Source organism: Salvelinus alpinus, chromosome 2 (genome assembly GCF_045679555.1).
Source record: "Salvelinus alpinus chromosome 2, SLU_Salpinus.1, whole genome shotgun sequence".
NCBI classification, from domain to species: domain Eukaryota; kingdom Metazoa; phylum Chordata; class Actinopteri; order Salmoniformes; family Salmonidae; genus Salvelinus; species Salvelinus alpinus.
Genome location: NC_092087.1, coordinates 54,758,938 through 54,778,263, shown reverse-complemented (window position 1 = coordinate 54,778,263; position 19,326 = coordinate 54,758,938). Strand labels below are relative to the sequence as shown.

At 41.3% G+C, this 19,326-nt stretch overlaps 1 protein-coding gene across 1 annotated transcript in view; it reads left to right on the top strand.

The window, feature by feature from the left end:
• Positions 1–19,326, top strand: part of LOC139564976 (copine-9-like) — a 186,969-nt gene that overhangs the window by 142,522 nt on the left and 25,121 nt on the right. The window contains exons 10-15 of the mRNA XM_071384933.1: positions 3,946–3,987; positions 4,540–4,615; positions 5,493–5,546; positions 5,819–5,880; positions 6,080–6,126; positions 6,602–6,783. Coding sequence (XP_071241034.1) covers positions 3,946–3,987; positions 4,540–4,615; positions 5,493–5,546; positions 5,819–5,880; positions 6,080–6,126; positions 6,602–6,783 — 463 coding nt within the window. The remainder of the gene's footprint in view (positions 1–3,945; positions 3,988–4,539; positions 4,616–5,492; positions 5,547–5,818; positions 5,881–6,079; positions 6,127–6,601; positions 6,784–19,326) is intronic.

Below are 19,326 nucleotides of genomic sequence, written 5' to 3'. Positions count from 1 at the left end.
GGCTTTCACATGACTGGGAATACAGATATGCATCTGTTAGTCAGAGATATCTTAAAAAAGGTAGAGGCATGGATCAGAAAACAAGTTAGTATCTGGTGTGACCATTTGCCTCATGCAGCGCGACACATCTCCTTCACATACAGTGGGGAGAACAAGTATTTGATACACTGCCGATTTTGCAGGTTTTCCTACTTACAAAGCATGTAGAGGTCTGTATTTTTATCATAGGTACACTTCAACTGTGAGAGACGGAATCTAAAACAAAAATCCAGAAAATCACATTGTATGATTTTTAAGTAATTAATTTGCATTTTATTGCATGACATAAGTATTTGATCACCTACCAACCAGTAAGAATTCCAGCTCTCACAGACCTGTTCGTTTTTTTTTAAGAAGCCCTCCTGTTCTCCACTCATTACCTGTATTAACTGCACCTGTTTGAACTCGTTACCTGTATAAAAGACACCTGTCCACACACTCAATCAAACATGGGGCAGTGCATTATCATGCTGAAACATGCGGTGATGGCGGCGGCTGAATGGTACGACAATGGACCTCAGGATCTCTTCACAGTGTCACTGTGCATTCAAATTGCCATTGATAAAATGCAATTGTGTTCGTTGTCCGTAGCTTATGCCTCCCCATACCATAACCCTACTGCCACCGTGGGGCACTCTTTTCACAAAGTTGACGTCAGCAAACCACTCGCCCATACACGCTGTCTGCCATCTGCCCGGTACAGTTGAAACCGGGATTAATCCGTAAAGAGCACACTTCTGCAGCCTGCCAGTGGCCATAGAAGGTGAGCATTTGCACACTGAAGTTGGTTATGACGCCAAACTGCAGTCAGGTCAAGACCCTGGTGAGGATGACGAGCACGCAGACGAGCTTCCCTGAGACGGTTTCTAACAGTGTGTGCAGAAATTCTTACATTGTGCAAACCCACAGTTTCATCAGATGTCCATGTGGCTGGTCTCAGACCATCCCGCAGGAGAAAAAGACGGATGCGGAGGTCCTGGTCTGGCGTGGTTACACATGGTCTACGGTTGTGAGGCCAGTTGGCCGTACTGCCAAATTCTCTAAAACAACAGCTTATGGTAGAGAAATTAACATTAAATTCTCTGGCAACAGCTCTGGTGGACATTCCTGCAGTCAGCGTGCCAATTGCATGCTCCCTCAAAACTTGAGACATGTGGCATTGTGTTGTGTGACAAAATTGCACATTTTAGAGTGGCCTTTTATTGTCCCCCAGCACAAGGTGCACCTGTGTAATGATCATGCTGTTTAATCAGCTTTTTGATATGCCACCTGTCAGGTGGATGGATTATCTTGGCAAAGGAGAAATGCTCACTGACATGGATGTAAACAAATGTGCACAGCTTTTGAGAGAAATAAGCTTTTTGTGCTAATGGAAAAGTTCTGGGATCTTTTATTTCAGCTCATGAAACATGGGACCAACACTTTACATGTTGTGTTTATATTTTTGTTCAGTATATTTTGGAAGTTTCATGTGGTTTTCTGTAGATTTCCTGTACATTGTCCCTACTGTTACATTTGGTAATTGAGCAGAAGCTTTTAGTCAAAGCAACGTCCGGATACTGTAGCAGGTACTCTATATTCAGTAAAACCAGGGAGTTTTTTTCTGATAGCTAAATGAGTTTGGTGTGACATCTGGGGGAGTTCCCATTATGCCTTCCATACAACTGAGCCATTGGCAAGACTGTGGGACTAAGTAGCCAATGATTTGTGGTTTTGTCACTGTCTGGGCTCAATACTAAGGACTATGGAATGTTGCTGTAGCATGATGTACTACAGTACCCATGATGCTCTGTGGTGGTCAGAATAATGCCAGCAGTCGGCCATATTGTCTCAAAGGCCAGCGCTGGTGTTATTGGGACCAACATGGAGGTTCCACAACGTTTCATTTATCTTTGGTTATTACACACACACGCACACACACATGCATACATGCACACAAATACACACACCCTCACGCAATCACACAATATTACTGATTTAGGCAAAATGCAAATGTCAATTAATCGTATTTTATTGTTAATCAATTCAATGTAGTTTGTGTCCCAAATACATTTTTACAGGGTAAATCCGTATGTGTCCCAAAATAATTTTTACAGGGTAAATCCGTAAGGCTATTTATATTGATCATCACTTCACATTTCTCAAGGGACATACTGTGTTTGCCTCCCTCTCTCCTTCTCTTTCCCAAACATGTAGTTACATATACGTAATAATGCCCGAGAAGCCGGTGTTTGTTGGATATATTGGCACGGGCGTTGTTAGGCCCGAGATGATCATCAAATAATGATTGAGGTATTTTCCTTAAAAACGTTATTTTGATTAATTTATTCGTACTATTTCATCCTTCCACAAGATATAGTCCCGACACAAATGTAGGGTTGCTAGAGATGTGACCCAGTCGTTTGTTCTTTTTGTTCTGTATCTATAGACGCAACCCAGTTGTTCGTTCTAAATGTTATATTGCCATACCGACTGGCAACGTTATTTTCCTTTGCTTGCTAGCTAGCCATCTACGGCTAATTTACAGTCACGTCAAACAGTGCAGACAGAATAACAGCAAAGTAGCTGCATTTCCATTTATTTAAGCTGTTTTCTAGTGAAGATTTATTTGGATACATCCATAACAATGAGCTTATGGTGCCTGACTTTGCCTGGCAGAAAAATTGTGCTCCCTTGTCAGAACACTGTTCAGACCAAAGAAAGACCGTCCATGACATTCATTTGAGCTGATTTTAATAAATTAAACCATATATTCTCTTTGTTATCCACCACAGCTGACTTATGTGATATTGCCGGTGTTTGTTGGATGTTTTGGCACGGGTGTCTCCCTTGGGTCCAGATAATTCTTTGTGGCCTCGTTATATGCGAGAGTGGCGTATCTGAGAGAGAGAGAATGCGTTGTTATAATATTGTTTTCCAGTAGCCTAATTACGAGTGCAACTTGGAAATAACACAAACAGGCTATGAACAACATACCGTAGACCGTTCTCGTCTGTTTTTACGAGGAATGAGTTGGGCTTTAGTTGTCTGTTGTATGTAACTGGAGGTCAAACCACACATTCTGGACCAGACCCCTTGGTGTACCGGGACTCAGAGCCTGGGAGTTTTGGAGCTGGGCCATGTCCTTATCGGTAATGGGAGGGTGGCTGTTTGTGATATTTTTTCCTTGCTTTCTTAGCTGTTTGATGTTGCCCAGAAATACATGATTTGAGGTGGTAAATTCAGTGTCCTTCGTAAGGCACCAGCTGCCACCGATGGGTGGGTCTTTTAGAACCCGGTTGAGCCCACTACGGAATACCAGGTAGCTACTTATGCTGTACTGCTCCCCCTTCCCATTTCGTACATTTCCATAAAACAGTCGGAGAAGGATGTTAAACTCTTCCTTCGTGACAGTTTTGAAGTCAACAACTTTTTTCTTCTTTGCTAGCCAGCCCTCGAAGCAACGCATAGCCCAGTTTGTATTCTGAACTGTGTTTTTTTCGTGGTGTCTTTTCTCTAGGTCATTCAATGCAGGATCCTCAAAATCTGCATGCCTGGGTGTTTTAGCCATCTCTTTTTCCCATTCATCCATAGTCATGCCGCAGAAAATATCAAAAGAAATGTTCCACTCATCCACTTTAGTTTTAGTTGGAATGCAGTTTTAACCAATCAGCATTCAGGATTAGACCCATCCGTTGTATAATACATGTATATGACATGTGTATTTCCACATGTGTTATTACTGTTGTTCAAGCTTCTGTAGTATACTATCTTTCATTTCTCTCTTTCTCACTTTATCTCTCTCACACACACACACACAAACCCACACACACATGCACACGCACGCACATGCACATGCACACACACACACACACACACACCCTCTCTTCGATTCTCATCGTTCTCTCGTATCTTCCCTTTCTCCAGGACAGTCAAGGTGGACGTGTATGATTGGGACAGAGATGGAAGGTAATTGTCTCTCTCTCCTCTCTTCTCGCTTCCCTCCTCCCCCTTGTTTCTTCACTCATTAATTTCATTTACAATCTCCAGACAGCCTCAGACGCTCCAAGTCTCCCTCAAATGTCATCCCTCGTTCTTTCTCTGGAGGGGAATCTTCATCACCTTATTAGTCCAGTGACATTGGGATGGGGGGATGAGGGGGAGTGAGAGGGACTCTCTACCATAAGCACACACAACCATAATTCACTGACCGGAACTTTAAAAGGTTGGCGGTAATATCAGAAGGGAGAGGGTTTATGAATATGAGTGTTGACTGCCTCCCTCCATCTCTCCCCCCCCATCTCTCTGTCCTCTTTCCCTCTCTCCTTCTTCACTGATGGTGGCTACTAATGTGGCCACAAGGCTTCCTCTCTAAATATCACACGCAGATTGATAGCGGGCAGGTTCTATTTGGCTTTAGGTGATGATATTTAGATGTACAGAGGGGACGGGGTTGGTGTTTCCTTTAGTATACTACTCTTTCAGATGCTGCAGGTGTTACTCTTGCAACTATTCCCACAGTCATGACTTCATTGGCGAGTTCACCACCAGCTACAGAGAATTCTCCAGAGGCCAGAGCCAGTTCAACGTCTATGAGGTAAAAAAAAATCAAAAAGAACGGTAACACTTAAATTATTGCAGTGGACTAAGTCATGGTCACACAGAGTGCTTCTTGGTGGTCTTAAACAAATCTACTTTGAAACTAAAGTATACAGCTCACACACTTGGTTCTGGGCTTTAAAAAAAGATGTCAGATAGAGAGTTGAAATGTATTAAATGTTGAGTTTGCATCCCAAAATTACACTTCATATACTGCACATCACAGAAGACTGAAATATAACACAACTGTTTCGCATAGAAACAGGATTTTCTGTAAAAAAAAAAAAAAAAACATTAATTATGAAAAATATGAATAACATTCCACTAGGTCATTTGACTGCGGGAAAGGGCTACAGCCTGCAGGTATAACCCAACGAGCACAAGACATTTAAAAAAAGTTGAAAATACATATTTTTTGTTAAAAAGACATTGGGGGAAAAAAATTGTACGTCTTGTGCTCACTGGGAATGTATTACTTTTTTAACGCATGTTTGAGCCTTTATAATGCTTTATAATAAGGGTTATATTATGTTGTCTCTCTATGCAGGACATTTTTTACTGACTAATGTTTAAGTACACATGTACACAGCTGTTACTCAAATAAGACATCAGAAAACATATTGTCTCTTTAATAATGAGATGAGCATTTTTTGTGATTTACCCATTGAAGCTTCACATTTTCCAATTCTTACGACTTCACTTAGGTATCCCCGCTATGAAAAGAATGTTGTTTTTCATCCGTCCTCTATCTCTTAGAATATGACATGTTCCTTACGGTCAGTTTCTTTCCATACCACACTTTCACACAGCAAACTATGTGGTGAAATCAAACTAGTCATCTTTTCAATGTACACATTTTTCCTCTTTTTGCCCAGGTTCTAAACCATAAAAAGAAAGGCAAGAAGAAAAAATACATCAATTCAGGGACAGTAAGTACCTTTGATCTTGAGCTTTCCATTGTCCATCTATCATATGTTTTATAGATGGGATTCATTGCCAATGTGATATGTCATATGCATTAAAGGTTTTGCATTGGCCATCTCCTTCTCTTCCCTCTCTCTCTTTCACTTGCCCTCTTCCTGTTTCTGCTTATATCCCTTACCTTATATCCCCCCCCTCTTTATCTCTCTCTCACTGTTTCTCTCCCCTCTCTCCCTATTTCTCCCCCCTCTCCTTCTCCTCCTCTCTCCCTCCCCCGAAGGTCACACTGCTGTCCTTTAAAGTGGAGTCAGAGTACACGTTTGTAGACTTCATCCGGGGAGGGTGAGCCAAATCTTTGTGACGTCCCATTAACATTAGAGGCTAATGTTGATGAGCTGTTGATGGGCTCGCTCAGCCTAGCTTTCATGTCTGAAATTGTTTTGCATCGTTTCAACAGACAAACAGTCCTTTTTAGTCTTTATTATGTTTTTGTCTGGTAAGAGTTTGGGTTATTCAATGTAATTCATCATTGTCTCCCCAGGACGCAACTCAACTTCACAGTGGCCATCGATTTCACAGCGTCTAATGGTAAGTGTGGCAGAATCACTTATACGAGTCGTAGGGCTCTACTAAAGGACTAGTTTCCCCAAACTTCGTTCAAAATAATCTTACTTTAACATTTGTGAAAGCAGGGCCAAATATTGCCGGCAATATTTTACTATCAAATGAACGTTAGATACTGCAATGCTGTAGCTACTTGTCGGTGGATGCTGATGGAATTGAACCCACAGCCTTGTGGCTGTAGGTCAATAGGTCAATAGCATAGCACTTATCTAGATCAATGTATTCAACATGCATTCTAAGACAAGTAGTATGATAGTGTGAAACGTTGCCTGTTTGGCCAATGCCTTTTTTGTACTTGATGTGTGTGTTTTCTATTTTGTGTGTTGTGTCGTAGGGCTCAATTGAAAACGAGACCTGGGTCTCAATATGACTTCCCTTTCTAAATAAAGGTAAAAAATATATATAACAAAATAACCAATGCTCTGTTGCTGTGTTCCAGGTAACCCATCCCAGCCCACCTCTCTGCACTACATGAGTCCCTACCAGATGAATGCCTACGCAATGGCCCTGAAGGCTGTGGGGGAGATCATCCAGGACTACGACAGTGACAAGATGTTCCCTGCCTACGGCTTTGGAGCAAAGCTGCCCCCGGATGGCAAGATCTCCCATGTCTTCCCACTGGTGAGAGAGTGATGGAGGGAGGGAGCAGTTGTTGTTGATATGATGATCCATTTTTTTATTGTGTTTATGATGGACTTACTGTGGGAAATGAACAGGCAGAGTTTTATTTCTTGCAATGAGGTGCTGGTACTTTACGCTGCAGTATTTACTGATCCACAGAAGAGTCCTGAGTCCTTGGGAACTATATAAATACTATTTGATGACCTTCTGTAATTTGTTTTTTGCTGTCACGCTTTTACAGATGTGAAGTTGCCATCCACAATGCTTTCTTTATTCATACACTTCCCTTTGCTGATAAAGAGTTCATGTCAAAGGAGAGTGGGAAACTAAAATGGTGTATGTCAATCTGTCGGGCTCAGTTGAGAGACCTTGCTGTTTCTTGAAATAGAGTCCTGTTCTATTTTTGAGTAGTCCATGCTACTGAACACCACCCATATCAATTTGTATCCAAGGCTGACTGATGCTGCAAGAATAATACATGTTTCATTTTCTCTATTATATTGCTGGCAAAACGTGATTCCCCCTATAACATTGTGTATTTATTTTTGTATTATTTCTATTTTTTTCTTTCTGCATTGTTGGGAAGGGTCCGTAAATAAGCATGTCACTGTCAGTCAACACCTGGTTACAAAGCATGTGTAGCGGGGTGCGTAATTGGCCGCAGAGAAGTCAGGCGCAGGAGAGCAGAACTGGGTGATAACCGGAGATTTATTAGCAAAACCAACGGCAACCAGAACAACAAGATACATGGGCACAAAAATAACCCGTCGTGCGCCACACAAAGACATGGGGGGAACAGAGGGTTAAGTACACAACAAGTAATTGAGGGAATTGAAACCAGGTGTGAGGAAAAACAAGACAAAACACATGGAAAATGAAAAGTGGATCGATGATGGCTAGAAGACCGGCGACGCCGACCGCCGAGCGCCGCCCGAACGAGCAGTGGACCCGACTTCGGCGGAAGTCGTGACAGCATGTGACAATAAATTGTATTTAACTTCCTAGGACTGTTAGTAATCAAAATATGACTGTGAAATACTTGATTTTGCTAACTTAAATTCTCCCAATACCTATCAGAGCTGTATTATGCCTACTGACATGAGGCAACAACAAAAAAACACTCACACTCGTATGCTATATATATAACATCATTGCGTAATGAAAACACACATCGTCAGAAGGTCCGTATTGGCATGATTCAGAACGGAGTATCCTTAGTTTCTTGTGATTTCCTGCGAAGTCTGACAATGACTACCCACCCTTACAGCCCACATAAATGACACCCTGAAAACATTACATTAAAGGGGCAATCAGTAGTTGCCAACATCCATTTTTGGACTTATAAATTAATTATATGTACCCATTGATTCTTGAAGAATATAACTTATAAATGCCTCATGAGCTTAGTTCAACTGTCGTACTAATCATAACCCAAAATATAAACTTGTTTTACTGCAATGTTTGTCAACAAAGTAAATGTTAACAAACACTATATAACCTCAAAACATGGTTAAAACTATCATTTTGATATCATGGATGGTCAGTCCTTGCATCCGTAGCTCTGTCTATGAATTTGAGAGTGGTTCCATTTCTCCAGCCCCATCCCTTAGCTTTTTACCAAAACGGGTGGGGAGAACGCTTTGTTGTTGTTTCTACTGCTGGTTGATGCTTCAACATGGTGTGGTAAAGTCACGAAGAACACGAGAATCTCTAAATATGTCAACATAAAACACAAATTGCGGAACCATTGTGTAAGCCAATGAGCTAGTGTCAGCTTCAAGTAGTTATGTGAAGTGATTGAACAAGGGTAGAGCAAGGGCGGGGAAAAAATAAAAAACGACATCTGTTTGATGTGGAAAAGTGCGAAACAAAAAGGGACCAGACAGACACCGACCGAAATAGACTTTAGAGGACGTAGCGCTTAGCTTATCTTCATGAGCCGATGAAGAAAGAATAACAAACACTAAACACAAAGAATAAAAAAACGAGTTCTCCTTGGATTCTATCTCCCTGGACAGATACTTCAGAGAAGAAAGAAAAAGGGGAGGACTTCCTGAACAAATAAGTGTAAAAAAAACAACAGGAGTCTTATTTTCAGCTAATTTTACACCCAAAGCTGGAGGAATTCGCCACACAGAAGTCTCCTTGATGTGATGGAAATGATGCGATGGTCAGGTCTTTAATGAGACTATGTTGTAAGGTCTCAATGCCATGCATAAGCCTTCACAAAATGGATGCCCATAACAGTTCATAACAACGGCACCAGTAATGCTGTCCATATTTTTAACCGATGTATAGAAAGTTCAGGTCTAAACACCAGCGCTGGTCAATTTGGATAAACAAATTGATAAAGAGAAAGATATGGACGCCACACAGATTATTTTCTCTCTATGTCTTTTATTATTTTCAGCATCAGCTAATAGCCCCATGCCAAGACAGGGACACATCTGACTAAATCAATCACTATCTGAATCATCTTCCTCTGTCTTATGATTCATAGATGTCTGACCTCAAAATTCCCTCTCAAATTATATCAAATTGTAGCATTTTATCAGATTTGTGAAAGACATGCTTCGCAGTATTCAAAAAGTGCTATTGTTCTCCCTCCCCAAAGTGTCTGAAACCAGTGAGTACATTGTGACACAAAGTGACATCATTGCTGTCGAGATTCATCACTGCTTTTTAACCTGGCTCATTTCCGAATGGGCCACCGCTAAATCAGCTCTCCCAATTAGAGCTCACCTCGGCGTGACGAAGCCCAAGCAAGTCATGCAAAGGCATCTTTTAATTAGACCACATTGTCTGATCCTGCTGGAAGAGGAGGGCTGCCTCAACTCATGAGAAAATCAAATTATTTTTTATCACATGCTTCGTAAACAACAGGTGTAGACTAAAAGGCTCTGCATGGTAAATCCGACTTCTGCAGTTGCCGTACATCATTTACTGTGATACGGCCTCTGCAGAAGTTAGGGCACTTCTTGCGCTTCGTGGAGCAAAGCTGATGTCACGGATATGAGTTTGTGTTTATACTTGACCCCCCGCCACCACCTTCCATCAAACAATCAAACGGAGCCCTCCACATGGTTACAAAATTTGGGTGGCGCACACGCGATACGGAGCTCAATTTAACTTCTGCATGCCTCCGGAGGCACCACAATTGCGTCACTCCCTCCATACGGAGCCTCCGACCACATTTTTGGACCAAGCATAATTTGGCTTTAACAGTGAAATGCATACTCGCCAAACCTTTTCTGTATGGACCTCGCTTTGTGCACGAGGGCATTGTGAGCTGAAACAGGAAAAGGCCTTCCCCAAACTGTTGCCACAAAGTTGGAAGCACAGAATCATCTAGATTGTCTATGTATTCTGGAGCGTTATGATTTCCCGTCACCGACACTAAGGGGCCAAACCATTATTCCTCCTCCACCAAACTTTACAGTTGGCACTATGCATTGGGGCAGGTAGCGTTCTCCTGGCATCGGCCAAAGCCAGATTCGTCCGTCAGACTGCCAGATGGTGAAGCGTGATTCATCACTCCAGAGAACGTGTTTCCACTGCTCCAGAGTCCAATGGCGGCGAGCTTTATACCACTCCAGTCGACGCTTGGCATTGCGCATGGTGATCTTAGGCCTATGTGTGGCTGCTCGGCCATGAATACCCATTTCATGAAGCTCCGGACGAACAGTTATTGTGCTGACGTTGCTTCCAGAGGCAGTTTGGAACTCAGTAGTGAGTGTTGAAACCGAGGACGATTTTTATGCGTTACGCACTTCAGCATTCACGGTGCCGTTCTGTGAGCTTGTGTTGGCTACCACTTCGCGGCTGAGCCGTTGTTGCTCCTAGACATTTCCACTTCACAATAACAGCACTTACAGTTGACCGGAGCAGCTCTAGCAGGGCAGAAATTTGCCAAACTGACTTGTTGGAAAGGTGGCATCATATGGCGGTACCTCGTTGAAAGTCACTGAGCTCTTCAGTACGGGCCATTCTACTGCCAATGTTTGTCTATGGAGATTGCATGGCTGTCTGTTCAATTGTATACAACGGCTGTGGCTAAAATAGCCTAATCCACAAATTTGAAGGGGTATCCACATACTTTGTAGTCTGTTTATTTATATATATATATATATATATATATACAAAAGTATGAGTTGGTTAAAAAAAAGTGTATTTGTGTGTTGGGCTGTCAGTGTAAGTATGTGTGAACTTGAGCATAGAGTCAGGGCAAGAGAGTTAATTAGGGGTAGCCCCCTTTTTTTCAATTTTCGCCTAAAATGATATACCCAAATCTAACTGCCTTTAGCTCAGGCCCTGAAGCAAGGATATGCATATTCTTGGTACCATTTGAAAGGTAACACTTTGAAGTTTGTGGAAATGTGAATTGATTGTAGGAGAATATAACACAATAGATCTGGTAGAGGAAAATACAATGAATAAAACAACTGTTTAAAAAAAAAATCTACCACTATCTTTGAAAGGCAACAGAAAGGTCCCAAATCTAGCCATCTGATGGTGTCCACAAGATGGCAGCAGTGTATGTGCAAAGTTTCAGACGGATAACTTGAAGTATGACAAAACTACATAACATTTAGTGTGAAGTCACCCAGGTACATTTGGGCAAATCGTGAAGGAGACATTTACATTCACATTACATTTTTCTGCAAGAATATCATCAAATCTGTATACTTGGACTTTGATTTAGCTTTTCCAGTATTAGTAGCCATATTATAAGTTCAACATTTGCAAAACACACAGTTTTCATAACTTCATAACTCTCCATATTCTTAAAATGTTTGTCCAAAAGGAAAAGGCTTGACGTCGCACAAGGTTAGCAGCAACATTTTGCGACAGATACTGGGTTTGACCCCGATTGGTGCTTATTTTACAAAGTTACAGTCAATCAAGTGAAGACCGCCCGCACAATCGGTGTGCCATGAAGCCGTCGCTCTCTGAACAAATTTGGTGTCCTATAGGATATACTACACTCCTAATGATATAGTGAAGTCTGGTTACATTCTAGGATCTCTGAGTAATAAATACGAACATGATTTGACTGGTTGAAACGACGTTTAGGGTTAGATTTTCACAGATTCCTTTCTTTGCAAATTGAACGAGTGGAAATACAGAATCGATCGTGCATGCCATATGGACCTTTTTAGGATATGAAAAAGGATGTTATCTAACAAAACTACACTTCATGTTATCTCTGGGACCCTTTGAATGATAAATCAGAGCAAGATTTCAGAATGTAAGTACACATTTCACCTTTAGAGGTAAATTTATCAAACCTATTGCGGTGAAAAATGTGTTTTGTTGTTAGGAGCACTCCTCAAACAATAGCATGGCATTCTTTTTGCAGTAATAGCTACTGTAAATTGGACAGTGCAGTTATATTAACAATAATTTAAGCTTTCAGCCGACACTTATATTATATTTACAACTGTCCCGTTGACGGGACGCCTATCCCTAAGAAGTTTTGCAGGTAGTCCGGGTAGCCTTTTGATTAGCTATTGAGCAATCGTGTTTAGCAGTCTTATTAATGGCTTGGGGAAAGAAGCTGTTCGGGGTCCTGTTGGTTCCAGACTTGGTGCACTGGTACCGCTTTCCGTGTGATAGCAGAGAGAACAGTCTATGGCTTGGGTGGCTGGAGTCTTTTACATTCTTTTGATCTTCCTCTGACACCGCCTGGTATAGAGGTCCTAAATGGCAGGGAGCTTGGCCCCAGTGATGTACTGGGCCATACACACCACCCTCTATAGCGTCTTGCGGTTGGGTACCTTACATTTGATATATCAAGCGGTGATGCAGCCAGTCAAGATGTTCTCAATGGTGCAGCTGTAGTACTTTTTGAGGATCTGAGAGCCCATGCCAAATCTTTTCAGCCTCCTGAAAGGGAAGAGGCGCTGTCATGCCCTCTTCACAACTGTGTCCGTGTGTGTGGATCATGTTAATTCCTTAGCGATGTGGACACCATGGAACTTGAAGCTCTAGACCCGCTCCCCTACAGCCCTATTGATGTGGATGGAGGCGTGCTCTCCCCTCCATTTCCTGTAGTCCACAATCATCTCCTTTGCCTTGCTGATGTTGAGGGAGAGGTTGTTGTCCTGGCACCACACTGACAGGTCTCTGACTTCCTCCCTATAGGTTGCCTCGTCGTCAGTGATCAGTCCTACCACCGTCGTGTCATCAGCAAACTTGATAATGGTGTTGGAGTCGTGGGCACCTGTGCTACCATGCAGTCGTGGGATAACATGGAGTACAGGAGGGGACTAAGCACTCACCCCTGAGGGGCCCCCGTGTTGATGGTCAGCGTGGCGGATGTGTTGTTGCCTACCATCACCATCTGGGAGTGGCCCGTCAGGAAGTCCAGGACCAGTTGCAGAGGGAGGTGTTCAGTCCCAGGGTCCTGAGCTTGGTGATTAGCTTGGAGGGGACTATGGTGTTGAATGCTGAGCTGTAGTCAATGAACAGCATTCCTATATAGGTATTCATTTGATCCAGGTGGGTGAGGGCAGTGTGGAGTGCATTAGAGATTGCGTCATCTGTGGATCTGTTGGGGTGGTATGCGAATTGGAGTGGATCCAGGGTGTCTGGGATGATGGTGCTGATGTGAGCCATGACCAGCTTTTCAAAGCATTTCATGGCTATAGATGTGAGTGTTACGGGGCAATAGTCATTTAGGCAGGCTACCTTGGCATTCTTGGCCACGGGGAGTATGGTCATCTGCTTGAAACAAGTTGGTATTACAGACCGGGTCAGGGATAGGTTGAAAATGTCAGTGAAGATCCTTGCCAGCTAGTCAGCACATGCTCTGAGTATGCGTCTTGGTATTCCATATGGCCCCTTTGTAATCCGCAATAGTTTGCCAGCCCTATCACATCCATCGATTGTCAGAGCTGGATTTGATCTTAGTCCTGTATTTTTTTATCCTAGTCCACATAATTTTCCTTCCTCATGATGCCATCTATTTTGGGAAGTGCACCAGTCACTCCTGACCCACTGGAATTGTGATACAGTGAATTATAAGTGAAATAATCTGTCTGTAAACAATTGTTGGAAAAATGACTTGTCATGCACAAAGTAGATGTCCTAACCGACATGCCAAAACTATAGTTTGTTAACAAGTGAATCCAGCCAATATGTCAGAATTAAAATAGGCTTTTCGGCGAAAGCAAACGATGCTATTATCTGAGGATAGCAACAGAGTAAACAAAGCGAGAAGCATATTTCAACCCTGCAGGTGCGACACAAAACGCAGAAATAAAAATATAATTCATGCCTTACCTTTGACGAGCTTCTGTTGTTGGCACTCCAATATGTCCCATAAACATCACAAATGGTCCTTTTGTTCGATTAGTTCAGTCGATATATATCCAAAATGTCCATTTATTTGGCGCGTTTGATCCAAAAAAACACCGGTTCCAACTTGTGCAACATGATTACAAAATATCTCAAAAGTTACCTTTAAACTTTGCCAAAACATTTCAAACTACTTTTGTAATACAACTTTAGGTATTTTTTTATGTAAATAATTGATAAAAAATTGAAGACGGAATGATCTGTGTTCAATACAGGATTAAAACAAACTGTAGCTAGCTTTCTGGTCACGCGCCTCTAACTAACAGTACACTTCAAGTGACCCTCGTTCAAGATGGCCGTACTTCTTCATTACACAAAGGAAAAAACCTCAACCAATTTCTAAAGACTGTTGACATCCAGTGGAAGCGGTAGGAACTGCAAGAAGGTCAATTAGAAATCTTGATTCCCAATGAAAACCCATTGAAAAGAGAGTGACCTCAAAACAAAACAAAATCTGAATGGTTTGTCCTCAGGGTTTCGCCTGCTAAATAAGTTCTGTTATACTCACAGACATGATTCAAACAGTTTTAGAAACTTCAGAGTGTTTTCTATCCAAATATAATAATATGCATATCTTATCTTCTGGGGATGAGTAGCTGGCAGTTGAATTTGGGTATGCTTTTCATCCAAACGTGAAAATGTTGCCCCCTATCCTAGAGAAGTTTTGATGAAGCCGGTGACTGATGTTGTAAACTCCTGAATGTTATCATATGAATCCTGGTTTATATTCCAGTTTGTGCTAGCGAAACAGTCCTGTAGCTTAGCAACCTGAAAACGTACCTCTCGGGTGAAAACCTTTCCTTTAACGTTGTCAAGTGTATTGGTTGTGGAATCGAATTCGCATTTGATATGAACTCTTACTCTTAGAGAAAAGATTTCATAAAAGGTTATTTTGCTGTTCCTGTAGAATAAATCCCTTTTTGGTTTGAGGTAGAACACTTTTTTTACCCAACGAAGTACCCTCAAACAAGGCAAAGGTTCTACCTGGAATCAAAAGTTTATATTAAAAATTTAAAAATTAAGCCAATATATCAATCACAAATATGTCACAACATTGTGCCAGTGTGGTCTTCGTGGCTAGTTATGCTTCAGTTTTTAGACTAACTGACATGTCGAGGCGGCGGAGCGTCATGTTGCACATGCATTGTGCATCTGCCAATACCGCAACACAACCTAACTTTAGGGCCCGCAACTGTAAGATATTTTAGATGAGAGGTGAGTATCTCTCTTCTTATTTAATCAAAGTATCAAAGAAAAGTTGATTGTACTTTGCTACTGCTCTGTCTGTGGGAACTACATACTGCTTCAACAAATGGATTGGTCATGCAGTCAGGTCTCATCTTTTGCAGACTAGTTCACTTCTTTTAAGGTGATTGCTTCCTCCTTTCAATTACATTTGTCTTCAGAGAGAAGGAGAAAGGTCAGACTGCTGTTCACTTGTTTTTCGAAGGAACTTTAATAAAGGATATAGCCTGAAGAACAATCTCTTCTCCTGGCTGGAGAGGGGTTGAAGAAGACTCATACTGTCTTTTATGTTGGCTGAATGCCATTCAACACTTGTAGTGACATGTCTTTTCAACTCTTTAGCAGTGATGCTCTTTATTGTCTGATACAGGCTTTAGCTCCAACCCAGAAAGCACACAGACTTACAAAGGCACTATTTTACCTTTATTTCACTAGGCAAGTCAGTTAAGAACAACATCTTATTTTCAATGACAGCCTAGGAACAGTGGGTTAACTGCCTTGTTCAGGGGCAGAACCTTGTCAGCTCGGGGAGTCGATTTTGCAACCTTTCACTTACTAGTCCAACGCTCTAACCGCTAGGCTACCTGCCTCCCCATGCTGAGACTACTGGAAAATCACAATGTTCTTACGTCGCTGAGACATAACATAGGGATCTTTTACTAAGAGGGCCTCCGTCTGTAATTCATCAGAAGAAATGCATTGTAAAAATCTCCTTTGCTGACATCGGGGATACATAGTCTCTACCTGCTTATTCCCCAATGTTGTTAATTTTTCCTATACGGATGCCCTCTGTTTATAATACAATAAACCGATGTCAATTACTGGAGAGGCTAAACGGACACGCCTGGTGCCGAAAATTGGTGATGTATGTTGCTGAGAGTCGAGTGGAGAGAATGGATTCGGTTCAGTGAGTTTAGTCAGTCGTCTGATGAGCCCTTTCCAACAAGCTAGTTTACGCTTGCTAGCTGGCAACAACAGCAGCATCGCACTAGTTAAAACTTGTAAAATAAATTGATTTTGGTTACCATCTGGATGTCACCATGACATGCCAATTACCTAACGTAATGACAAGCAGTGCATTGAGATTCTTGCTCCTGGAGACAGCCCACTGCGCACAAACTGGTTGAATAAAAGTTGTTTCAACGTGGAAAATACTAGTGTTGGACGGTATACCAAAATGTCTGTACTTTTCGAAACTAGAACATGGAAAACGTTTCGGAACTATAATTCTTTTAAACTTTTAGTATTTCTGCAAATGTGTCTCAAGTCGTATATACGGATTGAGAGGATCGAGTCTGTCTTGTAATTTGTCTGAATCTTCTCAATGGGGCAGTAGCTAGCCAGGGTGCTTGCGCATGCAGTTGACACAGCGCAAACCACTTTTGAGAAGCAAGCGAGAGAGTGAAAAGGCAGACAGCATAGCCTCTTCAAACGAGAAAAATATTCCTCCACGCTTGCAGAAGCGTACTATGTGAATAATTTGATTACAGAGCAGATGTTGAGGGCCAGCGCACAGAAACAACTAAGCAAAAATTGTTACAAAGCACTTCAGTGCAAGGGAGGTTTAGTTCCAAAATTACATTTAAAAAAAAATGTAACCATGACATTTGCATTGTAACGTTGCCGTTATTCTACTAGCAATTACATTAGAATAATTTTTTTGTGACAATGACATGAACATGAACATCATCATGACATTTATGTGAGCATTACAATATTATTAGAATCCAAAAGTAATGTGAAATGAACTATAACTTTACTGAAATATATACTGAACAAAAACATAAACGCTACATGTGAAGTGTTGGTCCCATGTTTCATGAGCTGAAATCAAAGATCCCAGAAACGTTCCATACGCACAGAAAGCTTACTTCTCTCAAACCTTACATAAAATATGTTGAATTTATACCTTTAAAACAATGTCAGATCTTCAACGTTATATCCACTATCAGAAAAAATAGCTATCTGCTGGGCAGCACCTCCTACAGGAGAATTGATCTGTCCACAGCTATCCTGTTGGTCTCCTATCCAGGGTTTTAACCAAGCCCAGCCCTGTTAGCTATGATATTTGTCATTGCCTGCTACCAATGTGCTATCGTGAGAATGATTGTTGAGAGATCTCCACTTAAAAAACGAAATAGATTAACTGTTGATATCAAAGACATTCCAAAGGGTAGGTTTAACAGAGCAAATGAAATGTGACCATACCTTATCACTCATATACTATATAATCAATGATGCTATTTAGCCTTAAGTAGCATTTGCAAAGTCATCAACAGTTATTGTTCCAACCCAGAATTCTACTAAAAACAGACAATACAATATAGGCCTAGGCTTTCAAGCTCTGGCTGATTTCAAATGTAATTATATTTAATGATATTGAATTGTATTTGGTTGGCAACGCAACCAAATATCGCCATTAGAAGGATCTTCTTCTTGGATAGTTCAATCTTTGCCACTAACTTTAATTCTAGTTTTGTCTACAAATTATTAATTGATACAGCTGTATGTTGGATTCATTTCTCCATCTCAACCAAAAATCATATCAATTATCCATTTGTAGACAAACTAGAATTAAGGACAGACTAATCCAGTGGCTCAGATGAAACTATCCAAGCAGTACATACATCTCCTTTAAATGTTGATATTTTGTTGTGTTGTCAACCAAAAACAATTCAATATTACTTTTGTAATACAGTAAATAGCCTAAAGTTAAGGCTATCTTACAAACAAATGTATCATTCAACCTCAAATTGAGTAGGCCTAACACATCCATGGCCACATTTTGGGTTACAGTAACTACAGTCGTTGCCAAAAAATATCTGCACCCTTGCACAAAGAAAAAAGCACAATTTCTTCCAGAAACATTTTGAAATGAAAAAATATTTTGGTATCCACATATGTGTGTCAGTCACGTTCGTCATAAGGAGTAGACCCAGATGCAGCGTGGTATTTTTCAATCCTTTATTTTGGAATAGAAAACTTCAAAGAACAAAACAACAAAACGAACAAACAAAACGTGAATCTAGAATAATGCTCACAGGCAATTATACATAGACAAGATCCCACAAAGCACAATGGGGAAATGGCTACCTAAATATGATCCCCAATCAGAGACAACGATAAACAGCTGCCTCTGATTGGGAACCATACTAGGCCAACATAGAAATAGAATTCACCTAGATAACCCACCCTTAATCACACCCCGACCTAACCAACATAGAGAATTAAAGCTCTCTATGGTCAGGGCGTGACAGTTAGCTAAATGTTAGCTTATTCCACAAAGTATTCCTAAAATGGCCCAGACAATATTATTGGCACCTTCTAGAAATAGTTAGAAATAATTACATTTCAAGCAGGTGATTCTCCTTTACTTTGGAATTGAACTCAATTGTGGTGAGTTGTAGAAGCCTGCAATATAAAAATCACTCATTCAACCAGTTTGAATAAAGAAAATGACTCATTCTCCTGTTCTGTGTCACTGTGTGTACTGCAATGAGCACGGCGAAAAGAAAGATTACCAGATAATTATCTGAGGTCAGACACAAGATTGTAGCCAAGCATGGACAATCTCAAGGTTACAAGTCCATCTCCAGAGATGTTGATGTTCCCGTTTTCACCAAAAACAGGATGGAAGATTGCAGCGAAGGATTATTTTAATGGTGGAGAAAGTTTTGACAGTTTCAACTACCAAGGCATTTTGGAGTGCAACGTCGGACCCGGTGTCAGAAAGCTGGGTCTGCGTCAAAGGTCATGGGTCTTCCAGCAGGACAATGACCCCAAACACACTTCAAAAAGACCCCAGGAATGGTTCAAGACTAAACGCTGGACTGTTCTAAATTGGCCAGCATTGAATCCCATTGAAAACTTGTGGAGGGATCTGAAAACAGCAGTTGGGAGAAGGCACCCTTCAAATCTGGGAGAACTGGAGCAGTTTGC